The sequence below is a fragment of the Equus quagga genome, chromosome 2 (assembly GCF_021613505.1).
Source record: "Equus quagga isolate Etosha38 chromosome 2, UCLA_HA_Equagga_1.0, whole genome shotgun sequence".
Classification (NCBI taxonomy): Eukaryota; Metazoa; Chordata; class Mammalia; order Perissodactyla; family Equidae; genus Equus; species Equus quagga.
In genome coordinates this window covers 47,394,885-47,415,821 of record NC_060268.1, presented here as the reverse complement: position 1 = coordinate 47,415,821, position 20,937 = coordinate 47,394,885, and the positions used below count along the sequence as shown (strand labels likewise).

Sequence of the window (20,937 nt, the reverse complement as noted above, 5' to 3'; positions counted from 1 at the left end):
CCGGGCACAGGGAGGCAAGACACTCTGCTTGCTTCAGGCCCTTTCTTGCTGCTCCCAGTGCTGGCTCTGCTGACGGTTTGGCCTGGGCCCCTGCTTTTCCTCCTGCTTGTGTGTTGTTCACGGAGGCAGGTTCACTAATCCACATTCGGTGCCATGCCTAACCCAGGCTGTGGAGGGACTTTGGCTTCGGACTCTGACTTCTTACTCCATTGCCCCACCTTTTCTCCTCAAGCTCGGGGATCTGGGGGCACCTGCAGCCTCCGGTCTCAGCATTATTGGAAGAGCCTCTGGGCCACCTTTGGAGGTCCCCAAACCCTCATCCACTTCCCTAGCTTCTGTGGAAACGCACCAACTATCAGCCAGTTTGTTCTTAATCACTGTCCTGCTGACAGTGGTGTTTACTCTATGCTCAGTACAACCACATACTGCTTAATGAAACAGTTTGCTGCACAGAACGCCTAGCAGCAGAATGAGAGTCGTGTGTAGTAATACAGAGCAATTAAAGGAGGAGTCAAAGAAATGCCAGAATGTCCCTGACCCCGCAAATCCTGCCTCTGCCTTGTGAACCCCAACGTGTGGAATGCCAGGCAAATGGAAGGGAATGAGGCTCTGCTTTGGGGCTCAGGGACCCTCCCTGACCAGCACGTCCCCCTCCTGTTGTCAGGAGCCATGGGGTGCTCTCTGGATCGCGGGGCCCAGATAGGAACATCTGGGCACCATGGAAGTTTGGTGGAGCCTGGGCAAGTCAGGTGTTATCCCGGGAGAGAACAGAAACGGCCTCCCTCAGGCGTCCGCTGGGCGTGGTTGGCCTTCCTCAGGCTGGTCACTGCTCTCTGGGCTCTGAGTGGCCACACGGCATTCACTGCAGCTCTGGAGGCCGGGCCTGGGCCTGTTCTGATGGGCGGTGAGTGGGAGGGAGCCTCTGCCGCTTCCCCCGTGTGTTGCCTTCACACTTTGGAACTAAACAAGACCGTCACTGCGTGTGGTACCAGGCGTGGAGTGGAGAGAAGTGGGCTCTGAAGACAGGAAATAGGTGGTGTCCTGGGCCAGGTGTTTACGTGTTCTTGCTGGGAAAAGTAGGTGCACGTGGGCGCTAAACTAGTTCACTTGTGAAGTTAAATAGTTTGTCTGCTTCTTTACAGAAAGAAGAAGAACGTTTGAGAGCTTCTATTCGTAGGGAATCTCAGCAGCGCCGAATGAGAGAGAAACAGCACCAGCGGGGGCTGAGTGCCAGTTACCTAGAACCTGACCGGTACGATGAGGAGGAGGAAGGCGAGGAGTCCATCAGCTTGGCTGCCATTAAAAACCGATACAAAGGGGGCATTCGAGGTGAGTTTGTGCAGAAATTAACTTTCATCATTTCAGGGTTCAGGAATCTAGCTCTGCAGCCTGCCTACTCTGGCCCAGTGCCCAGTCGCTGGATGTTTTATTTTTAAGGAATCATTGTTAATGAGTGATACCTTTCAAGGTCTGGTGAGCTAATTATTGCAGAATTCTTCCAGGTGAGTCTGAGAGGGTAGAAACTGCTATTGTTCCCACTTTCAGACTTGTCCCTTGAGCTTCTGCTTTCTGGTTTGAAAGTCTGCCAATTATATTTGGAACTTTTCTCAACTTTTTTTTATTACTAATTGGGAATCAAGAAGTTGAATTTTTCAGAGACTACGTGGTGTTTCCTTTCACAGTTCTTCCATGAGTGTTCTTTCACAAGCACGGTCGGCCGTCCGTATCTGTGGCTTTCACATCTGCAGATACGGAGGCTGGCCGTATTCACTGTACTCTGACATTTTATATAAGGGACTCGAGTGTCTGTGGATTTTGGTATCTGCAGGGGTTTCTGGAACCAATCCTCTGCAGATACTGAGGGCGACATAGTTTATATTGGTTAACATTTGTTTAGCACATACTGAATCCCAGGCAAACGCTCACATACTTTACATACATCCTATTTGATCCTCGTAACAACTTATGACCCAGTTACTATTATTGTCTTTTCCCTTTTTTTAAGTAAACATTTTTTTAATTATTGAGTTCATAATAGTTGACATCAATGTGAGATTTCAGTTGTACATTATTTCTTGACTGTCACCACATAAGTACACCCCTTCACCCCCTGTGCCCACCCCCAACGCCTTTCCCTGTTAACCAATGAACTGTTTTCTTTGTCCATGTATTTGTTTATATTCCACAAATGAGTGAAATCATCTGGTGTTTGTCTTTCTTAGACGGGCTTATTTTGCTTAGCATAATTCCCTCTAGGTCCTTCCATGTTATTGCAAATGGGATGATTTTTGTCTTTTTTATGGCTAAGTAGTATTCCATTGTGTGTGTGTGTGTGTATATATATATATATATATATATATATACACCACATCTTCTTTATCCAGTCATTGGTTGATGGACACTTGGGTTGCTTCCACGTCTTGGCTATTGTGAGTAGTGCTGCAGTGATCATAGGGGTGCATGTTACTTTGGATTGTTGATTTCACATTGTTTGGGTAGATACTCAGTAGTGGGATAGCTGGGTCTTATGGTATTTCTATTTTTAGTTTTTTGAGGAATCTTCATACTGTTTTCCATAGTGACTGCACCAGTTTGCTTTCCCACCAGCAGTATATGAGGGTTTCCTTCTCTCCACACCCTCTCCAACATTTGTTATTTTTAGTCTTAGTGATTGTAGCCATTTTAAGAGGTGTAAGGTGATATCTTAGTGTGGTTTTGATTTGCATTTCCCTGATGATTAGTGATGTTGAACATCTTTTCATGTGTTTATTGGTCATCTGTATATCTTCTTTTTTTTGAGGAAGATTAGCCCTGAGCTAATATGTGCTGCCAGTCCTCCTCTTTTTGCTGAGGAAGACTGGCCATGAACTATCATCCGTGCCCATCTTCCTCTACTTTATATGTGGGACACCTGCCACAGCGTGACTTGCCAAGCAGTGCCATGTCCACACCCGGGATCCAAACTGGTGAATCCCGGGCCAGCCCTTGTATATCTTCTTTGGGAAAATGTCTGTTCATATCCTCTGCCCATTTTTTGATCAGGTTGTTTGTTTTTTTATTGTTCAGTTGTCTGAGTTCCTTGTATATTGTGGAGATTAACCCCTTGTCAGATATATGATTTGCAAATATTTTCTCTGAATTGGTGGGTTGTCTCTTTGTTTTAATTTTAGTTTCTTTTGCCTTGCAGAAGCTCTTTAGTCTGATGAATTCCTACTTGTTTATTTTTTCTTTTGTTTCCCTTGTCTGAGAGGACATGGTATTTGAAAAGATCCTTTTTAGTTTGGTGTCAAAGAGTGTACTGCCAATACTATCTTCCAGGAGTTTTACAGTTTCAGGACGTATCTTCAAGTCTTTGATCCATTTTGAGTTTATTTTTGTGTATGGCATGAGATAGTGGTCTACCTTCATTCTTTTGCATGTGGCTGTCCAGTTTTCCCAACACCATTTACTGAAGAGACTATCTTTTCTCCATTGTATGTTCTTGGCACCTTTGTCGAAGATTAGCTGTCTGTAGATGTGTGATTTTATTTCTGGGCTTTCTGTTCCATGAATCTGTGTGCCTGTTTTTGTACCAGTACCATGCCATTTTGATCACTGTGGCTTTGTAGTATATTTTGAGGTCAGGGATTGTGATGCCTCCACCTTTGTTCTTTTTTCTCAGGATTGCCTTAGCAATTTGGGGTCTTTGGTTTCCCTATGTGAATTTTAGTATTCTTCACTCTATTTCCATGAAGAATGTCTTTGGGATTCTGATTGGGATTGCATTGAATCTGTAGATTGCTTTGGGTAGTTTGGACATTTTAACTATGTTTGTTCTTCCAATCCATGAGCAAGGAATCGCTTTCCATCTCTTTATGTCATTATCAATTTCTCTCAGTAATATCTTATAGTTTTCATTTTATAAATCCTTCACCTCCTTGGTTAAATTTATTCCTAGGTACTTTATTCTTTTACTTGCGATTGTAAATGGAATTGTAGTCTTGAGTTCTCTTTCTGTAAGTTCATTATTAGAGTATAGTAAAGCAGCTGATTTCTGTAAGTTGATTCTGTACCCTGCAACTTTACTGTAATTGTTAATTATTTCTATTAGTTTTCCAATGGATTTTTGAGGTTTTTCTGTTTATGAGATCATGACATCTGCAAACAGCGAGAGTTTCATTTCTTCACTCCCTATTTGGATTCCTTTTATTCCTTTCTCTTGCCTAATTGCTCTGGCCAAAACCTCAAGTACTATGTTGAATAAGAGTGGTGATGGGGCCGGCCCGGTTGTGCAGTGGTTAAATGCACGCATTCTGCTTTGGTGGCCCGGGGTTCACTGGTTTGGATCCCGGGTGTGGACATGGCACCACTTGGCAAGCCATGCTGTGGTAGGCATCCCATGTATAAAGTAGAGGAAGATGGGCATGGATGTTAGCTCAGGGCCAGTCTTCCTCAAAAAAAAAAAAAGAGTGATGATATTCGGCATCCTTGTCTTGTTCCTGTTCTGAGAGGGATGGTGTTCAGTTTTTGCCCATTAAGTATGATGTTGGCTGTGGGTTTGTCACATATGGCCTTTATTATGTTGAGGTCATTTCCTTCCATCCCCATTTTGTTAAGAGTTTTTATTTAAAATGGCTGTTGGATCTTCTCAAATGCTTTCTCTGCATCTATTGAGATGATCATGTGGTTTTTATTCCTCAATTTGTTGATGTGGTGTATCACGTTGATTGATTTGCAGATGTCAAAGCATCCCTGCGTCCCTGGTATGGAACCCACTTGTTCACGATGTAGTCCTTTTTTTTTTAATTGAGGTATAATTGACATATAACATTATATAAGTTTCAGATATACAATATAATGATTCGTTGTTTGTATTTATTGCAAAATGATCACCACAATAAGTCTAGTTAACTTCTTTCACTAGATGTAGTTACAAAGTTTTTTTCTTGCGATGGGAACTTTTAAGATATACTCTTTTAGCAACCTTCAAATATGCACTGGAGTATTGTTGACTATAGTCACCATGGTGTACATTACATGACCGTGACTAATTTAATTTATAATCGGAAGTTTGTACCTTTTGACCCCCTTCACCCATCCCCCGCACCACCCAGCCTCTGGCAGCCACCAGTCTGTTCTCTGTGTCTGTGAGCTTGGTTTTTGTTGTTGTTGCTGTTGTTTTCCTTTTTTTTTTTTTAGATTCTGTGTATAAGTGAGATCACACAGTATTTGTCTTTCTCTGTCTGACTTATTGCACTTAGCATAATGCCCTCAAGGTCCGTTTTTGTCTTGTTCTTATTGAGGAAATGGAGACTTTGAGAGGTTGAGTAACTTGCCCAAAGACACATAGTTGTTAGGTGGACAGTTCTTGAACCAAGGTCATTGCCTTCTGAGGCGTCTGTCTCAGCCACAAGACTGCGAGCAGAGCTTTCCCCACAGCTGGCAGCAAGGTGACGTGCTGAGAAGCAGACCGAAGCTGAAGACGGAAGACCTGGGCTGGACTCTTGATCCTGCCGCTGTGATGTCAGCTCCGCCGCTTCTTGGTGGGATGATTTGGAAAGTTACAGTACCTCCCTCTGTCACCTCATCAGGAGAAAAACAGTACTAGTTACCAGATGAGGTGGTTGTGAGAACCGAATGATATAATACAAATGAAGCACTTCACCCAGCAGCTGGCCCATGGCAAGGACTAAATAAATGTTACCTGAAACTGTTGTTATTGTTCTTACCACTCACCAGCTCAGGCACGTGACTTCCCTCTCGGAATATCATGTTCCCATCTGTGAAAGGAGGCTGTAACCCTCCCCACGTGAGCTCTGACAGAGCTTTGGGCATCGCTGTACAATGCAAGGTATACCTTAGGTGACCATGCATCCTAGTTTTGTCCCTGTTGAGTGATAAATTTGAAGAACACCCACATTTCGCCTTCTCTGACGCTCCTGTGAAACACTCCTCCTTTCCTGCAGTGACTGCATTTGTTGTGGTGAGCTGGTGTTACACTCTTCCTACCTACCTATCATTTATTTGGGACAGAGACCTTTTATTTTTTTGTTAGCTTTAATTTCCCACAGAAAAATGAATTGTGGGGAAAAAACACATAAAAGCTAAAAAAAAAAATTGAGGCTACTTTTAGGGAAAGAGTTATATATTCAGTTCACCGCAGATGAAAAAGCTGACAGACAGGTTCATCAGCGTTCAGTTCTGTCCAGCAGTCAGATGGGCAGGGAGTGGGGAGAAGGGGACAGCTCTGCGTTCTGAGGCGACGGGCTGGGTCTAAAGTCAGCTGCTCTTATTCCACCCTGAGGGTCACCTGGGCTGGGGCATCAGAGCACATTGTCACTGTCTACATCTCCCCTTGAAATGTCCCCCTGGCAACAAATGGTCTTTACAGGACTGGGAAACCACCTCTTGGTCTTAACTTCAACGCTCATCTTGGAATTAACTGTTACCCCCAGAAAGAATGACTCTGGCTTTCATAGCTTATTTTGGAAGGGTACTGGTGTCTGTCTCTTTAGTCACCTTGCACACAAACCTTTTTAATATTTAAAAGTGGTCAGATGAACCATTCCTGTATTTTGAGAGAGTAAATAATTCATTTCAACATATCTAAACTTACGTTTATCTTTAAATCAGGAAACCTTTATTGCTTGTTTCCTTTGGGAAAGATATACAGAAAGAACTAGAGATATTCATCAGAAGAAAAATCCAGGAATGAATAGATCACTGTCTCTGAAATTCACTCATAAATCTTATTCCTTTGCTTTCAGAGGAGCGAGCCAGAATCTATTCGTCAGACAGCGATGAGGGATCAGAAGAAGATAAGGCTCAAAGATTACTCAAAGCAAAGAAACTCACCAGTGATGAGGTAAAACCAAATTTATTCAGTTCTTGGGGTTTACCCTGTACCCATCAGTCAACTCCTGGAATGCAGAGGAGCTCACAGCCCAGGAGCACTGACAGATGTCTGCACACTTCACTGAAACTCAGTGAGATAAATGCACTAACAGGATGAGGAGTGGCCCCGAGGAGGATCTGATACCTCTGCTCAGATGGGTGTTGGAAAGCTGCTCAGAGAAGGAGACCTCTTGCTGAGTATTGAAAAAGGATGTTAGCTTGCAGGGCACAGCAGCCAGGGTGGACATTCCAGGTGGATGGAAAGGCCTTTGAGAAAAGACTCATGACCCTGAGATACTGAGGCTCGGCTGGAGAGCTAGAAATAATTCAGTGTGGGTAGATCAGAGGGTGTAGTCTTTTTTCTTTTTGTTTATTTTCAATATATTTTTTAAATTACGGAAATAATTCTTATGGTAGGAAAACCTGTTTTCTTTTTATTTAGATGAAATAGTTTTTGAAATAGCGTTGAATAATTTAATAAATTAAAAATAAATGTGTCTATTATTGAAATAATAAAATTATTTCAAAGTAATTTTAAAATATTTTAACATATTTTTAACAGTATCATTTTCAAATTACAGTAGTATAGGTGCTGAGAATAAGGGTTTTTTTGGAGATATATAATTGACATATAAAATATTAGTTTCAGGTGTACAACCTAATGATTTGGTTGATGTATGTGTATATTGCCAAGTGATCACCCCAATATGTCTAGTTAATATCCATCTTCACACATAGTTTTAAATTTTTTTTCTTGTGATGAGAACTTTTAAGATTTGTGCTCGTAGCAACTTTGAAATATACAATACAGTATTATTAACTATAATCACCATGCTGTACATTACATCCCCACAACTTACTTATTTTATTTAAGTCTTTTTAGATCTTTTTTAATCTTTTGTGTTCTTAAATTTCACTTTGGTATCTATTTTGTATTTTAATTTTCTGATTGGGATTTATTAGATTCCTGAATCTGTAGGTTGGTATCTTTCATCAATTCTGAAAACTTCTCAGCCATCAGTTCTTCAGATATTACTTCTGTACCATGCTCTCTCTCCTTTCTTTGTGAAACTCTGATTAGATGCATGTTACTCCTTTTCACTCTATCCTCCATGACTCTCAAACTCTCTTTCATATTTTCGTCTCTCTGTATTCTGGGATATTTCTCCAGATCCTTCTACTTCACTGCTTCTTTCTTCAGCTGTGTCTAATATGTTGTTAATCTCTTTCATTGAGTTTTTACTTTAGTTGTTTCAGTTTTCATCTCTAGAGGTTTAATTTCTTTTTCAAATTGGCCATTTAAAAATTTTTTTAGTTTTAGTTTCTTTTTCAAATTGGTCATTTTTAAAAGTCCTGCTACTAACTCATATTTTCAGTTTCTCCTTTTGTGTCTTTAAATCTTTAAAATCTACATATATGGTCTTTTATGTCTGATAGTTCCAATGTCTGAAATCTTTACATGTGTGATTTTACTGCCTGTTACTTCTGCTGGCTCTGTTTCGTGATGACTTCTCTATGTGTTCTGTGATTAAATGATTGATTTACTTAGCTCAGATCAATGGGAATTTTTGAGGCCTAGATTAATGGATTCCTCCAAAAGTGATTTATATTTGCCTCTGCCAGGTGCCTTGGGCATCAGCCGCCTGGGACCAATTTAAATTATATTCTTGGAATAAAGTCTTTTTAGATTACCTGCAAGTATGAGTTCTGACTTGTGGTTATGGATTTTCCTAGAATTTTTATTTTTGTTTTTAATCCCCTGCCAATTAGTTCTCATGTTTGAGGTTAGAAAATATGCTTGCAGTCATTTAGAACAGGTGTTGGCAAATTACATCCCACTGACCTAATTGGGCCTGCCACCTGTTTTTTCAAATAGAGTTTTATTGGAACCCACCCATACTTATTCATTTACCTGTTCTCTACGAATGTCTTCCTGCTACAGTGGCAGAGTTGAGTAGTTGCAGCAGGAATCATGTCTTACAAAGTCAGAGACATTTATTATCTGGCCCTTTACCAAAAAAGTTTGCTGACCCCTGCCTCAGAGAAATGGACCTGGACTCATTTCTGGTTCACCTTTGTACGAAAGACATAGTCTTTTGGGATTTACTATTAATCTGCTCCTCTTGGCCTTTAGTCTCCTGGCCTCAGCACCCTGCAAAGCATAAAAACCAAGGCTCACGTTCACATGGTTTGGCAAATGTCTTCAAGGGGAAAACCTGCTTTAGTGCTCTACTTATCTCTGGGTTCTTGCTTTCTCTTAATTTTTGGCCTCTGATTATACCTTATTTTCTTGCCATTATGTTGATTTGTTAATATTTTCCCATCACAGTTAACTATTTTCAGTTATTATTCAAAGGATCGTTCTGCCATATTGCAGAAAATAGATATTGTGTTTCCATTGTCCGTGACTTTAACGCACTTTGATCACATTGGCCTTCTATGAACTATGAGCTTCTGGGAGGTCTCTTCTCACGTGAAGCAGAATTCTGTGCTTGTGTTATTGTTTCTTAATCACAGCATTTAATAGTTCCCAGTCATTCTTGGAAGTGGCGTGCTATGGAAGATAACTGGACAGAAATTGGTAAATTATTCTGCAACATATTTGTTTCACATTAGATAGGAAACGTCTTAATGATGCGTTTACAGTGTGTTGAACCGTTGGCAAATGGGAATCCCCATGTAAGCAGATGCTATTTTATTTCTTGGCAAGCAGAAACTGTGAATGAAATTGAGAAATGCCATGGGACTAATGTTTATTCCTAGTATTCTCAGAAATGTGAATACTTATTAAATGTGATCCATCAAATAGCCTTCTTCTAGGCTGAGCAATTGCAAACCTGTGACTGCCTGACTTAAATATACCTCTTGTGAATTCCTCCTAACACTCAAATACTCCCTGTTAGGTCTTCCTGTACCCTTCTCTTCCCCTTTCATGACAACAAAGATTTTGCTCCCAGCCCCTGCCACTGCCTCCTCCTATTCCCTCAGTGCAAGTGTGGCCGTGGGTTACAATGGAAGAGAGGAGGGAAGGGTCGTTCTTGCTCTGGGTCCCTCTCCTCATCTGTACACTAACCCACCCCAGTGCCGTGAGCCTGGGTCTGCCTCTGAGACACAGGGGAGTTTTCAGACCCTAAGTTCCCAAACGAGAGAACTACCGCCATCATCACCAGAACATTCCCTTATGTGGGTGAAAGCGTACAAGTCTGGATTAGAATGAACTGGATTATTGAATCTTGGGACTACCCTTTACCACTTATATGGCCTTAAGCAAGTCATCTCACGTTTCTGAGTCTGTTTCCTTGTCTCTTCAATGGGATTTATCCTTGCGGCCTCGTGAAGTTGTTGTATTATAGTAAATAACAGATATGAAAGTGGGAGAGTAAATAACAGAAATGACACGGCAACATGTAGTAACTAAAGAGGAGATGCTAATTTCCCTTTCCTAACAGGGTCTAAGTTACAAAAAGGAGAAAAACAGAGCTTTTCATCCTTCCTTATTTTTGTAAGCAGTAAAAACTTGAGAAAACCTGAATTGCTTCAGAGGTAGAAAAATGGGTAGGAGGAGAGTCTGTGGAAAAGGGAAAAACCCAGGTGGAAAGAAACAAGACAATGGAAAGGAAGGGCGTCGTGGTCCATCCTCAGCTTTCTTAGAAGAAAGAGGTGACCTGCTGAGAAGGATTGCTTAGAATGTGGTGCCCGGGGGTCTGGTTCCTCTCCGTGTCTCTTTCCTCTCCCAGCTCTCCCTCCTAGAACCTCCATACCCCCCTTGGCAGCCCTGCCTCGCCTGTTAGAGTCCCTTCCCTCTGTTTACGGAGCCACAGCACCTTGGACCCAGGATAGTCCCAGCGTCCCCTCCACTGTGGGGGTTCCCCTGCTTGGGATTCTGAATATACTTCCCTAGAAGCCTTACATTCTTGGTGTTGGTCTCTTATACTTTGACACCCTTATTTATGTATGTTCTTAGGTATATTTTGGGTTAAATAAACTCTGGAAGCTGGTTTATTATTATGGAAAAAAATGAGTTTTACAATTAGTCTTAAAAATGTTGGAAGACAGCTTCTTCATAACTGTGGGCTGCCTGTTTCTGTATCATAGGGACCTCTATTCGTGGTTATGTTAGCTTTATTTTAGTCTAATATGGATGTTTGTGTCATTCGTTGCATTTATACATGGCACAGGGATTTATTCCAGCTAAATTCAGTAAGGCAGAATTTCACAGAACAAGGTTTCCTGGAGGATGCCACTCGCCTTCTGCATCGTAGGGTGGCTGGCCTGCGGGCCTTGGCTGTGCTTACCTGTAGCTGCTGGGGAAGTCAGTCCTGGCAGGATTTCCAAAGCGGGATTCTGGAGTGTCCTACCCCAGATAGTGGATTAGGCTTGGTGCTGTTTAGACTTCTTTGGGAGAGCCGTGACCATGTCCTGGCTCCTGGGCCCTGTCCAGGGCCATGCAGGACAAGCTGTACCACTTTTTAGAAGTACCATGCCAGTTCTTCTTTTATTCACTTAAACTTGAACTTATTAAAGAATTTTAGAGCTGAATAGACCATACACACTGTGGTTTACTTGGGCAGAGTTGCCGCAAACAGGCTTGCATGTAAAGTGTTTAAGATAAGAACTTTCAATTGAAAATAAGTGGAAAAAAAAGACAAGTGGTAGAACTGAATATGCTGTTTGCCGTTGCTGATGTGGGGTTGGGAGAGAGGAATAGCTGCGTCTGCTGCCTCCGGCTGGAAAGTAGAAAGGAGGGCTGGTCACACCTGGGGGCAGGATGCCTCTCCCGGTATCACTGTCTGAGTAAGTTAGGAGGGCTTCTGAGTCTCTTCCTGTGGATTCGTAACTTCCCCTTTGAGTTCTCCTATAGCGCTTCAGATCCGCAGGGCTGCATTTGGGATAATAAGGCAGGAGACAAGTGGGAGATGGTATCATACTCCTCAGAGGGCCAGACATAGGACCACCAGAAACAGTGGGTATGCCCGCCTGTATTCTACGTCCAGAAGCATTCTCTGGTCATGGCAGCAAGATGCCTGGCCCTCCCCAACCTCAACCCTCCAACTCTTTGTTCAGCCTGTTTAATTTTTGCTGAGGAGTTAAGGCAGTTCTGGAGTGTCATATTTGGAATCAGTTCATTTTAAACAACATTTGATATCATTTAGATACTGATATGTTCAAATTCTATCCGTAAAAATTGTTTTTAGATAACTTCCTGAATTGTTTGTTTCTATTAGAACATCATACAACATGATTTTAAACTGGAAACTTGCCTAGGGAAGGCCTTTAAATTCTTCAAATATTTTTCTGAAAACCTTTGTGATGTGAGTTTTCAGTACGTCCAAAACAAGAAATCTTTATTTTAAAAAATTGAGTCTTTAAAATACTGAATTTTAGGTAATGAAGAGGTGAAATGCTGAGAAAGCAGAGAAAAAAGTTTAAGTAATTACCTGATCCTGGTATCACTGTTCCACAGGACAAGTGGTTAAACAGGCAAACTTCTTTGGCAGAGCCCTGGCCCTTCCCGGGGCAAAGTCCGTTTCCAGTTTCCCACCTGCCCGTCTCCCTGTCCAACGGCTTTCCTCTGAGAGACTGGGTCAGCACTGCCGGGCTCTCCCCTGCAGTCCTGAGGTTGGGTTCTGTAGTTAGTTGTAATTACTCTGTATAGTTGTCATTTTTGAGTGCCTCTAGTACTTGTAGATTTGGAAACTAGCCATGACCTTGACAACTGGTTTTATTCATCTGGTGAATGTTCTTATTAAAACAGTTATCTTATTTGGGGTCTTCTGAGGGTCATTCAGCTCAGAGCTACTTTTGATAAACCTGAGAAATATTCTCTATTGACTTAGATTTTTAAAAATTTTGTCTGTTTAGGAAGGTGAGCCTTCTGGAAAGAGAAAAGCAGAAGATGACGATAAAGCAAATAAAAAGCATAAGAAGTATGTGATCAGTGATGAAGAAGAAGAAGATGATGATTGAAGTATAAAATGAAGTGAAAACATTTTATATATTTTATTGTACAGTTTGTTTTATAAATATGTAAACATGAGTTATTTTGATTGAAATGAATTGATTTGCTTTTGTGTAATTTTAATTGTAATAAAAAAATTTAAAAAGCAACTCTCTGTTCAAGAAATTGATTTTTCCCAAAGCAGGTTGATTTTGTTAACGTTTTACACTGAGTCTCAGGCTTTTAGGGAGCTCCTGTTGCTCTGCCCTACCCCCTTCCTCCCCTCCCCCACAAGGAAGCTGCCTGCTCAGGGCCAGGTGGGGCGAGGGAGGCAGTCTTCTAAGGAGCGGAGTTTAAAGGGGCCCAAAAAAGCCTCTGTAATGGTGTTAGTTTGCTGGGGCTGCTGTAACAAAAGTACCACAAACCGGGTGACTGAAAACCACAGAAATGTATTCTCTCACAGTTCTGGAGCCTGGAAGTCTTACATCAAGGAGTTGACAGGGCCAGGCTCCCTCTGAAGGCTCCAGGGAAAAATCCTCCCTGCCTCGTCTTGGCTTCTGGGGGCTGCTGGCCGTCCTTGGCTTGTGGCAGCCCAACTCCAACCTCCGCCTCTGTCTTCACATGGCTTGTTTCCCTGTGTGTCTGCTCTGTGGCTCTCCCTCTCCTTGTCAGGACACCTATCAATGGGTTTAGGGCCAACTCTAATCCAGTGTGACCTCGTCTTAACTGGTTACATCTGCAAGGACCCCATTGCCAATTAAAGTCACATTCTGAGGTTCCTGGTGGATATGAATTTTGGCAGGGGTCCCTATTCAGCCCACTACAGTAATCAAGATAAATAATACTGTAATACAACATTTAGAAAAATTAATGTAAAGTCCATGAGGAACAAAATGTCGAAATTTTACATAAAGGCAGGATCTGGTGGGGCTGCAATCATGGTAAGGCAAGTGAGGAGAGTTGCACGAGTACAGAGCTAAATGGATCCTCTCAAAATTTTTGTATGTTTGTGAGTTTTTTGCATGGAGTTTGAAAAATAGTGTATTGCAATATTATTTATCTTGATCGCTGAGATTTTGGCACCCCTTATGTTTTTCGCCCAAGGTGAGTATCTCACTTGTTGCATGCTAGTCATGGCCCTGCTTTCTTCGCTCACAGTGGCTGCGTTCCGCAAGTGAGCACCCCAAGAGAGCGAGCCCGGGGAAAGCTATATGACCTTTTTTTGGTATTAGCTTCTATGACCAGCATCGAAAGTCACATGGTACCCCCCACGTTCTCTTCACTGGAAGTGCATCAGTAATGTGAGCCCATATTCAAAGGGAAGGACATTTGACTCCTCCATGGTAGGAATGGCAGAGAATTTGCAGGTGTTTTAAATCCACCACACACATGATTTGTCTTCTGCCGTGCCCTTCTACGTAAGCTGGGTAATCTTTCCCTTATGAATGCCTCTACCTCACTCCCTTCCTAGTGTTATAGGTACAATCTGGGAGTGGGGGCTGTGGGAGGCTCACCCTGAAGCCTGTTTATAGAGAAAGAAAAGTGACATCGAAAGAGAAGAAGGTCCTACATCACTGTGTCACTTTCCTATCTCAAGAGCCTTCATTCTGACTCTGTCCTTGCCAAGGCAACGTAGTTTTGGTGTTTGGGTTTTTTTTTTTTTTTTTTTTTACCAGTAGACACTTCTGTGTCAGTTATTAAGCTCTTGTCTCTCATCTCCAAACTGCCCTCCACACCAGACTTAGTGATGCTGGGGCCAACATTCCACAACCACGTTTCAGCTTTGCCAGCTGCCCTCTCTTAGGGGGCGCTAGAGAAAGACTGGAAGCCTGGATAACAACAAAAAGGATTACTCCTTCCTGTTTACTTATGGAACTTTCTGGGGGCTTCCTGTTGGCTTGCAGTTTTTCTAAGGGGGCTCACCAACCCTTCTTCACCCCAGCGGCAGCTCAATCCAATTTGCACTTCTACCAACACTTGGAGAGTCAGCTTCCTTACCCTCCGCTGAGAGACATCAGGACCAGCCGGATACTTCTCTTCCTCAGGTATGAGTTTCAGCTCCAGGGGGGCCCTTGCTATAAGTTTTTAAGTTTAATAATTCCACCTCTTCGCTTTGTTCCCTCATCTCTGGGTGGAAGGTGCTCTCTGAATCTGCTACTTCTGTGTTCCCTTAGAGTTCTCTCTCTCTCTTTTTTTTTGGTGAGGAAGATTGAGCTAACATCTGTGCCAATCTTCCTCTATTTTGTATGTGGGATGCCTCCACAGCATGGCTGACGAATGGTATAGGTCCGTGCCTGGGATCCAAACCTGTGAATCTTGGGCCGCCAAAGTGAAGCATGCAAACTTAACCACTGTGCCACCAGGCCGGCCCCTAGAGTTCTCTTTTTATACCTCTTGTAACCAAATCAACAACTTTAAACCTAATTACAGTTTTCTAAAGTCAGCATAGATAACTGGTGTGTTTTCTGTTGCCCAGCTAGGACCTGACTGGGTGCTCCAGGAAACAAATCCTCAAAGATGAGATTTGTAGATTGGTTTGGGTTGGAAGGCAGGTCTGAGCTCCTCACCAGTGGGAAACAGGATGCTGGTGATCCATGGTGTGCAGGGCATCATGATGAATCTGATTCTCCCCTCTGGTCGGGGGCTCAAGTGGCTCCCACACCTGTTAGGCAGAAATGATGACTATGAGGTCTGTGGTGTGAGGGGGATACTTCTGAGCGGAGTATCTTACAAAAAGAAAATGAGAAGCTTAGGTTTTTAAATACTCTGCTCAAGTCATGGTCAGAGAACCAGTGAGTTTTCATGACAGCCCTAAAAGAATCTCTTAAATCTTGCAGTCAAAGGGCTGGTGTAGCTGAAAATCAAACACTATGTTCAATTGTGTTGTTGCAGAATTGCAACATTAATTGAATTCACAGCCTCTTCAAGTCTCTCATGGGAAAGGGCATTAAGAAAGGAACTAAGAATGGGGATGTCCATCTGGACTCAGATGAAGCTGAAAAACTCAAATTTCCTTGTCACTTTGAGCCTCCCTTGCCTGTGAGAAGCAGCTTGCCCCCCTGTGTCTGAGGAAACTAGTCTCACTTGAAAACACTGTAATAGCATCGTCTGGGGCATTTTCCATTCTCCTCCAGACTCACCGACTGAGTGCTGTCTGACTCGCTTTTTTACCTGTAGACCCATCACTAGGGAATGCATTATACTCTGGCAGAGAGAGCACAGACTCTGAAGAAGCAATAGCTTCTACACCAAAAGAATTACCAGATTTTGCTAATTAGTGTAGGCAGAAGCCTGGGGAATATGTGTGGAAGTGGGCTCCAAAATGTGAGATGAAGGACAGACAAAACACTAGCTGGGGCCACATTTACTGATATGAGTGCACTTATCATATATGTTGGATTTGATGCGTTAGCACATATAGCTGGGCATGGCTCTATACTTGGCTGGTTAACTAAAACAAACTCGGTGGTGGCCTACACTTAATGAAGTTGACATGCCAAAGCTTCCCTGGCTTTATGTGGAGGGAATCTAAAGGCTTAGGGGGATAGAAGTGTCAAGTAGACAAATCCTGTGTGGCCTGCACACCACCCCTCACCTTCTCCAACTACGTCCTCCGAGAGGACCAGCTTAAGACGACAGACATTTAATATGTCTCACAGTTTCTGAGGGTCAGGAATGACTTAGCGTGGTGGTTCTGGCTCAGGGTCTCTCAGGAGGCTGCAATCAAGATGTTGGCTGAGACTGCATTATCTAAAGGCTTGCCTGGGGCTGAAGGATCTGTTTCCACGATAGCTTGCTCGCATGGCCTTTGGCAGGAGGCCTCAGTTGCCCACCACATGAGTCTCTCCGTAGCAGTTTGAGTGTCTTCACATCATGGCAGCTAGATTCCTCCAGAGTAAGTGACCCAAGAGAGAAAGAACAAGGTAGAAAAGCCAAAATGTCATGGCCTAGCCTCAGATGTGAGGTTGTCTACTATTGATCACATAGACCAACCATGATGCAGTGTTAGAGGGGACCACACAAGGGCAAGAATACCAGAGGCAGGAATCACTGGGAACCTTCTGGAAAGCTGGCTATCGCCACAACATTGCCTTCCACCAATCAACTTTGCCACCTTTCTTCTCCACAGCCACTCTTGTCAGGCCTCTGAGGGCCAGGCTCAGGGAGCCAGTTTGAGGTTGGTTTAGTGGAGATTTGGTTTATGAATCTTGGGAATATGTTGAAGTGATGGGCTAAGAACCGTGTGAAGAACTTCAGTCAGAGAAATTAATGCTGTGCATTTTCCTCCAACACCAAAGATTATAGTGGGACCATGGATCTGTTTGGAGACATAGGTGACATTTCTTCAGAGAGTGATGGGGACAATCAACCACCTATTCCAGGACAGCCTGTTGTAAGTACAGTCACTAATATAACTGGTCCCATTGTTCAAAGCTAAGAAGAAAGTTTCAGAAGCTGATGAGTCTGATTCTCTCGTGTGGAGAGAGGACACAGATAATATGAGTAGCGGTCTGAAACATCTGACAAATGGGAGACTGTCTTAGCTATGTTGAGAATTTCTGGAAATTAGAGGGCATAGAAGGAACTGCTCAGAATGATGTTGATGCCAAACTTTAGGGGTAAGACTGTGAGGACTCATAATTTGAAAACCTTTGATTTAAAAGTTTTTCTTGGGGCCGGCCCGGTGGCGCAGCGATTAAGTGTGCACGTTCTGCTTCTCGGTGGACCAGAGATCGCCAGTTCGGATCCCGGGTGCAGACATGGCACTGCTTAGCAAAAGCCATGCTGTGGTAGGCGTCCCCCGTATAAAGTAGAGGAAGATGGGCACGGATGTTAGGTCAGGGCCAGTCTTCCTCAGCAAAAAGAGGAGGATTGGCAACAGATGTTAGCTGAGGGCTAATCTTTCTCAAAAAAAAAAAATGTTTTTCTTATTCAACCTGTGCCAAGAAGTGTGTTCTAACATTCTTCTCTGATTTTAATAGTTACTTAGTATTGAGGGGTTGCATAATTTCACACTTCTGTTGCTAAATATCTTATGCAAACTAGATATGTCAACCAAATAGATATTTTTTCTGGCAATGCAGGCTAACAGATCTTGTTTCGCATGGTGGTGTTTTTCGGGGGGAGAGGATGAAATTTTAGGGAGAGGCTAAAAGGGTTGCTGACTGCTTTATCCCTAAAGTGGGGTCTAAATTCACTTCCTGTCAAACCTGCGTCTGCCGAGTGCAGGAGGAGAGCTAGGGCGTTTCTAATGTCACTTCGAGGTCTCACCATCTGATTCCTCTCTTAGGATGAACGTGGGACGCCTCAGGACCGGCAGGAGGAAGAGCCAGTGTCAGAAACCAGAATAGAAGTAGAGATTCCCAATATCAACTCTGATTTAGGAAATGAATTATACTTTGTTAAACTACCCAAATTTCTCAGCATAGAACCCAAGTAAGAGGCCTGAGGAAAGTTTTCTTTCCCAAGATATTTAATAAAAATATGTGGAATGTAAATTTTTTTCTGACCACGAAGATGGGAAACTTCTCATGTAACTCTGAAAAAATAAATTTAGGATGTGCTGTGGTGGAAAAATGATGGATTACTGGTGTGAGAGAGTTAATGCTAATAATTCTTCTAGCATTTGGCACCTTCTCATAAATAAACAGACATCACAGCTGATGAAGATATTTTTCACTAGTGTAAAGCTAAAAAATTGGAAAATGAGAGTGAGAAAGTTTGCTAGAGAAATCACAAATGTTCCATTGTCAATCTAGAAAAGACAATGATTTTGGACAACAGAACAATGTTGGTGGATATTATTCACAAAGGTGCAGGAGTACAAGCTCTTGTGCAATTAAACATGACACTTTTCTTAAAAAATGTGGAAAGATAGATCATGTGTCACCTGTATTTTAGAAGATGTATTTCATCAGACACAGAAGATTTTGATTAGTAGTCACATTTGGATTTCACTTCAGGTGATATGTTTTAAAATCAAATTTCAAGAAAGTACAGTAATTTGCACACTGCCTTGAAGTTTTACATGAAGTTATTTGTCCACTGTGATTTTTTTTAGCATCTTGGTGCATGTTGTACAGATTATTTTATAGTATTAATCATAGTCATTACTAAGTATGGCTGATACGACATTAAAAAACAATCTTTAGACCTTTTGATCCTCAGTATTATGAAGATGAATTTGCAGATGAGAAAGTGCTTGATGAGGAAGATAGAACCAGGTTAAAATTAAAGGTACCATTCCACACTTTATTCTTTTTTTTCTTTTAAGTTTTTCTTTTTATCAAGTGAAACACAAGGATAACAACTTGAGATGAGCTTATGAAATGCTCTTTTATGTTGACTATTCAATCGACAAATGACTGTTTAGAACAAGGCATTAAATGTCTTTTCAGAATACTTCGTTTTGCAGTTGTAGTTTTTCAACAGAAGTAAAGATAAAAATTCTTGAAAATTGTTAGCTCCTTCCTTCAGGATAAATGAGCGTGTGGCTGAGTATATGGAGCAGCCTCCACGTTTGATAGTGGATAGGTCCAAGCACCTTCCCACAGCAGAACTATCTCAGGCTCTTCGTGGAAGTTCAGAGTATGCATGAGTAGAGGCCTTGTAGTTCCACGGTCCCTCCCGAGCAGGCCTGGGACGGCAGAGCACTACCATTGCCTTCTCAGGGACGTGCCTTCTTCATGAGCCTCTGCCCGGGCCCCCAGTGGTGGCAGTGGGCAAGATCCCTGTTTATCCTCCTTTTGTGATTTGGAGTTCCCTATCGTGTGGGTAGGGTAAATTTGAACTAAAAAACAGGGCAAAACACAAGTCTCAGGTTTTAATTTGCTATTAATTACTTAATTGTTTCTTCTTTTTTTTTTTTTAATTTCATGCCCAGAGCCTCCCTGTCTTACTAGGCCAATGGGCACTTTTCAGTCCTTCTGTCACTGGGTTCACACCCCCTCAAGGGGCCCTGCGATAGGCTGAGGTCTCCGTCTTAAATGCCCACCTCGTGTGGACCCAGAGCCCGATCCTCTCTCCTATGGCGCTCCTACTGTGTCTGATTAACCCTTCCATCCTGCACCGTATTTAGCTTCTGTTTCCACTGCCATGAACTGGAGCTCAGAAAAGATTTAAACAAAATGTCTGGTTAGGTCAGCCAATATCTCTGGGTATTTGTAGTAGGAGGGTTTCTCCTACTCAGCTATTTTTTTTATAAGCTTATTCTATCACGACCTGTGAATTCTTGGTACATGATTATAAGTCACTTGAGGGAAAAAAGAACATGCGGTTGGTTATACTGCTTTTCTAATGCCTTTGTGTTTTGAACCAGGTAGAAAACACTATACGCTGGAGGATGCGCCAGGATGAAGAAGGCAATAAAATTAAAGAAAGCAACACTCGGATGGTGAAGTGGTCAGATGGAAGGTGAGCCCAAAATGCCTGCAGAGGGTCAAACTACCCAGAGCGAGGCTGGGGAGGAGTGAAGTTCTCTCCGTAGGATCTTACTTTGGGGTCATCTTTCGGTAGAGAATTGACAAAATCCAGGCCTCTCGCATTACCTGGGAAACTTGAGAGAAATAGACAGGGTTGAGGTCACACTGCTGCGCTGGTGGGAGGCTTTCAAAATGGACCCCAGGCGTGATCAGGTTCATGGTGTCTACCTTATTGGGGTGAAAGCATGGTGTTAGATCCCAAAGTTGAGCTATTTGATATTATAAATTGATGTTTTTGAAAACAGTTTCTGTTTTACTAATAAAGTGGTAGAGATTGGGAAAATGACAAAATTCTGTTTGAAGTTGACAGGAGGATGGATTTTACCACCTTTTACTTTGAGGGGCGAGAGGCTGGTTATTGACAGTGTCTTTTCTTTGTCTTGTGAGTTCAGCACAGGGACAGTGTCCTGCATTCCACAGCGTCTTAAGTAAAGCTAACAGGGTGGAACAGAAGCTGTAGGATTCATTAAATATCCAGCCCCGTAACTGAACCGTTTCTCATTTCCAGCCTGTCCCTCCATCTGGGCAGTGAAGTGTTTGATGTCTACAAAGCGCCACTGCAGGACAATCACAGCCACCTGTTTGTCAGAGAGGACACTGGTCTACAGGGACAAGCCGTGTTTAAATCCAAACTCACCTTTAGGT

At 42.5% G+C, this 20,937-nt stretch overlaps 1 protein-coding gene across 1 annotated transcript in view; it reads left to right on the top strand.

The window, feature by feature from the left end:
- Positions 1 to 12,981, top strand: part of LOC124236306 (RNA polymerase-associated protein LEO1) — a 33,392-nt gene extending 20,411 nt beyond the window's left edge. The window contains exons 10-12 of the mRNA XM_046655185.1: positions 1,143 to 1,329; positions 6,747 to 6,844; positions 12,736 to 12,981. Of these exons, the coding sequence (XP_046511141.1) occupies positions 1,143 to 1,329; positions 6,747 to 6,844; positions 12,736 to 12,840 (390 nt within the window). The 3' untranslated portion in view covers positions 12,841 to 12,981. The remainder of the gene's footprint in view (positions 1 to 1,142; positions 1,330 to 6,746; positions 6,845 to 12,735) is intronic.
- The last annotated feature ends 7,956 nt before the right edge of the window (positions 12,982 to 20,937 follow it).